General features: G+C 41.9%; 1 protein-coding gene across 1 annotated transcript in view; it reads right to left on the bottom strand.

Annotated features, from left to right (window-relative positions):
- Positions 1-250: 250 nt before the first annotated feature.
- Positions 251-3,895, bottom strand: part of LOC131679436 (probable serine/threonine-protein kinase kinX) — a 50,925-nt gene continuing 47,280 nt past the window's right edge. Inside the window, exon 4 of the mRNA XM_058960166.1 lies at positions 251-2,124. Within this exon, the coding sequence (XP_058816149.1) occupies positions 1,069-2,124 (1,056 nt within the window). The 3' untranslated portion in view covers positions 251-1,068. The remainder of the gene's footprint in view (positions 2,125-3,895) is intronic.

Below are 3,895 nucleotides of genomic sequence, written 5' to 3'. Positions count from 1 at the left end.
AGCAAAATTGCGGCATCGTATCGAAGCCGCGGTTGCAACACGTCGGTACGTATATGTTGTGTTGCAATGCTGCAATTTTCTATTTTTCACTATCGGCGGACTTGTTCGCTTTTGGGACTTTGCATAACCTGCTTTGCTTTGGCGAACGTTGGCTGATTTTCTCTTTCTTATATATTATAAAATGATGGTCGATTAAAAACAATTTCCGTTTTATCGGTTTCGTTTTTTTTTATCACAACTTTTATTTCATTTTTTTTGGCTTGTTTTTCTCTCATGTTTTAAAAAATATAAACAGAACATTACTCGCAAAAAAAGTATACAAATTTGGGCAACATTCCTCGCTAGTACAATTTTTTTCTCGGGAAAAAACACAAATCACATATTTGGGCAACAACAAAAAAAGCTTTTTTTTTCTCTTTGCGGCTGTCTATATGTACAAAAAAAATTATCTTAGCAAACGCTATCCGCTTGGCCTTCAGTCATCAATCTGTTCCTGTCATACTCGTCTGCTTGTTTCACTTACTAAAAATCTAAACAACAAAAAAGGTAGCAAAAAGTTTTGGTAACTGAGCATTTTGTTCCATTAGTTGGTGGTGCGGAGAATGAGTGCGAAATTCTCTTATCCAAAACCAAGCCATTTTCACGAGGCTATGCTCCGATTAGATGGATCCTGGCACGGAGGCATCTCTCGGTTGGTTTGGGCTTGGCTCGAAAAACTAAAATTTCTTGCTGTACATTTCTGCTGGGAACTACGGTAAGCGACTGCGAGTGAATCCCTTCTGCGGACCGGAAAGAGGGGCTTTTCGAGTACGGCGAGAAACAGTTCGTAAGCTGCCGGAATACTGCCACTGAAAGGTCACACTAGCCGTGAGTTTCGGGGAACTCGCTCGATGTCGCTTTTGAGTGGTGAGTTTTTCGTTTCGATTGCTTCATCTGATCAGTTTTTACTTTCTCTGTTTAGTTGGTAGGATCTCGCATTTTTTGTTTAGTGGTTGAGGCGTTAGTTTTAGAAACTAAAATCACAAGTTTCGCGATATAAATAATGAAATGATGGGGGCTCTTCTTGACTTAGTGATGCTCATGGAATTCTTGATGTCCCTCTGAACCAAAGTTGTGTTCCTCGACATGGTGTTGTTCCTCTTGGTGCACTGGAACGGGGATGGTGACCTTGACCGGGACTGCGACTGGCTTCTCGACGGTCACCGGGACGTGTTTCTCGATTTCAATGGGAATTGGACGATCGACCGGTACCTTGACGGGGAATGGAACATTCTTGTACACTGGAACTGGAATGTGCTTCTCAACTGGGTACGGAGCTGGCACGTGGACCTTGACTGGCACTGGCACTGGTTTGTCTACGTGCACTGGAACTGGACGGTCATATGGGACATGGACCGGGTATGGGACCTTCTTGATTACGGTGTACGGGACTGGTTTCTCCACTGGCACTGGCACTGGTTTGTCAACATGGACTGGAACTGGACGGTCGACTGGGACGTGCACTGGGTAATGGACGACCTTCTCGACTGGGTATGGCTTCTCGACATGGACTGGGACCTTGACCGGGACCAGGACCTTCTTCTCAACTGGGTATGGAGCTGGGACATGGACCTTCACCGGCACTGGGACCTTCTTTTCGACGGGGTATGGGGCTGGCACGTACACCTTGACTGGGACTGGGTTGTCAACCGGAACATGGACTGGGTATGGCACCTTCTTCTCAACTGGGTATGGAGCTGGAACATGGACTGGCACCTTGACGATTTCCTTGACCGGATAGGGTACGGTCTTGTACACGGGGTATGGTTTTGGTACACCAACCTTCACCGGGTAGGGGATGTGTTTCTCCACTGGCACCGGGATGTGCTTCTCCACCGGGTACGGCACTGGGATCTTCTTTACCACGGTCAAGGTCTTTTCCTCGTGTGTGGGGAAGTGGGGAACTTCGTGCTTTTCCTCGAAGCTGCCGAAGCCAGCCCAGTCGTGCAGGCCCCGTTTGTCCTGTTTCTTCTCGTCGAGGTTCGTTCCTTCGGCGTTGGTGTCATCTACCTTAGCTTCAGCCACTGGTTTCTTTTCATCTTCGGCGGATGCAAGAAGCACCAAGGCAAAAAGACAGACAACTCCCTGGATTATTGGGTACGGAAGAAGGAAAAGAAGAAAGAGATGGTTAGTCGATTGTGATCTATAGATTGCATTTCAATTTCATTTAAAAATTAGTGTCTGAATCCAAATTACTAAATATTTTCTAACTCAATGATGCTAAAGCAATACATTCGCTTAGGAACAATTCGCTTTTACGCTTTCAAAGATAGCCGATTTTCAAAAATATCTCGATAAAACCCTATGACAGTATTCCGAGAAGTTCATCACGCTTGTTTTCCTGGATTTCTAATCTGGGTAGTTGGGCAGCATTTTGGTGTACCTCATTGGGCATCAATACGCTAGGTATACGGACATTAGGCATACGTACGTTAGACGTTATGGTCGTTAGGCATAATGGCTATAGGCATAATTGATGTTAGGCATAAATTATCATGTAGATGTATAACTAAATTAACTCATTTTTCGTTGGGTGGTAAGATCGTAAATGTTTGCACTTCTTTGATCTTGTAGAAATAAGTTGTGAGCTGACTAACATTTTATCCTACTGTATAAACTTGAAGACATCTTTGCTCAAATAAAAGAAGCAAACGCTCCTACGTAGACAACGTCCATATGTGGGAATTCGCGCCCAATATGGTCGTTCTGAGAATGCTACGAAAATAATAAACGAAAAGCTGCACTTTTACTACAATTTCATGATAGTCAACCCGAATTCGGATACAGTAATGCTGCTTGATTTCTTTAAGAAGCAAAAGCAGCTCGGCATTCTCGGATCAAGTTAAACTCAAATGTTGTTGAATAACCACCAAGATTCCCGCAAGGTGGTCATCTCGGGCCTCTGATCTTCATCTAACTCATTAACAATATGTGAACGAGCTCAGTTTGAGAAGTTGATTTACTTAAAGATCATTTCTCGACAAACATATGATTAAGGCTTAAAAGCCAACTGTCAATATTCTCTTTGAATTGAATTTCTTTTCAAAGAGAATGTTGACAGTTGGCTTTTAAGCCGTAATCATATGTTTGTCGAGATTTCAAAAGTATATTTTTTTGTGCGATGTCGGGGTTTGGGACAAATACACCAAAATGATTATTTATGCGAGTAATTGTAAAATGATTAGCTTTAGTCCAAGTTTTGTCGTTACTAAAGACTCATCTTACAATATAGGGACTCCTTTTCAACATTTTGGAAGAAAAGTCGTGTAGGCTTTCATATCGTTTGTTGTACAGAATGGAAATAATCAATTTCTTCGCCATTTTGTCGAAAATATTTTTATGTTAAACCTTGGAATATGTAAGACATGCGTTAATAACGACAAATACTGTCTCGTAAAAAGTGAAAATTGGTCAAGATAGTGCACAAACCGTACACCAAAATGATGAAAAAATTTAAATATTGGGCCGCTTTAGATTTGTTTCTATTATCATACGAGCTGATTGAAGCGAATAGAGCATCTCTCAGAAGGACTGTACAATACCGAGAGGGAATCATTTGGGAGCTGTGCACGGCTAGTGGATTATGATTCAATTAGTTTGTGTCGTTTAGTGCTACTAGCAGATACCATTATTTTTATTTCTGAATGGTGGATTTTAATACATCCGACCGAAGCTAGTTCGTGATTGGATCTCGCTATTTACACACATCGAATCGCAAATCTTGAACGAAAAGAATTGGGATTTTAGTCGAATGCTGTCACTCCTAACGATTTACTGTATACCTTTTAATGGAACGGTCGGTACGGTTGTCCTCGTTTCTTCCTCTATTATGATTCAAAAAGTTTAGTTAATTAAA

The sequence above is a fragment of the Topomyia yanbarensis genome, chromosome 2 (genome assembly GCF_030247195.1).
Source record: "Topomyia yanbarensis strain Yona2022 chromosome 2, ASM3024719v1, whole genome shotgun sequence".
Lineage (NCBI taxonomy): Eukaryota > Metazoa > Arthropoda > Insecta > Diptera > Culicidae > Topomyia > Topomyia yanbarensis.
This window is presented reverse-complemented; position numbering and strand designations above follow the sequence as displayed.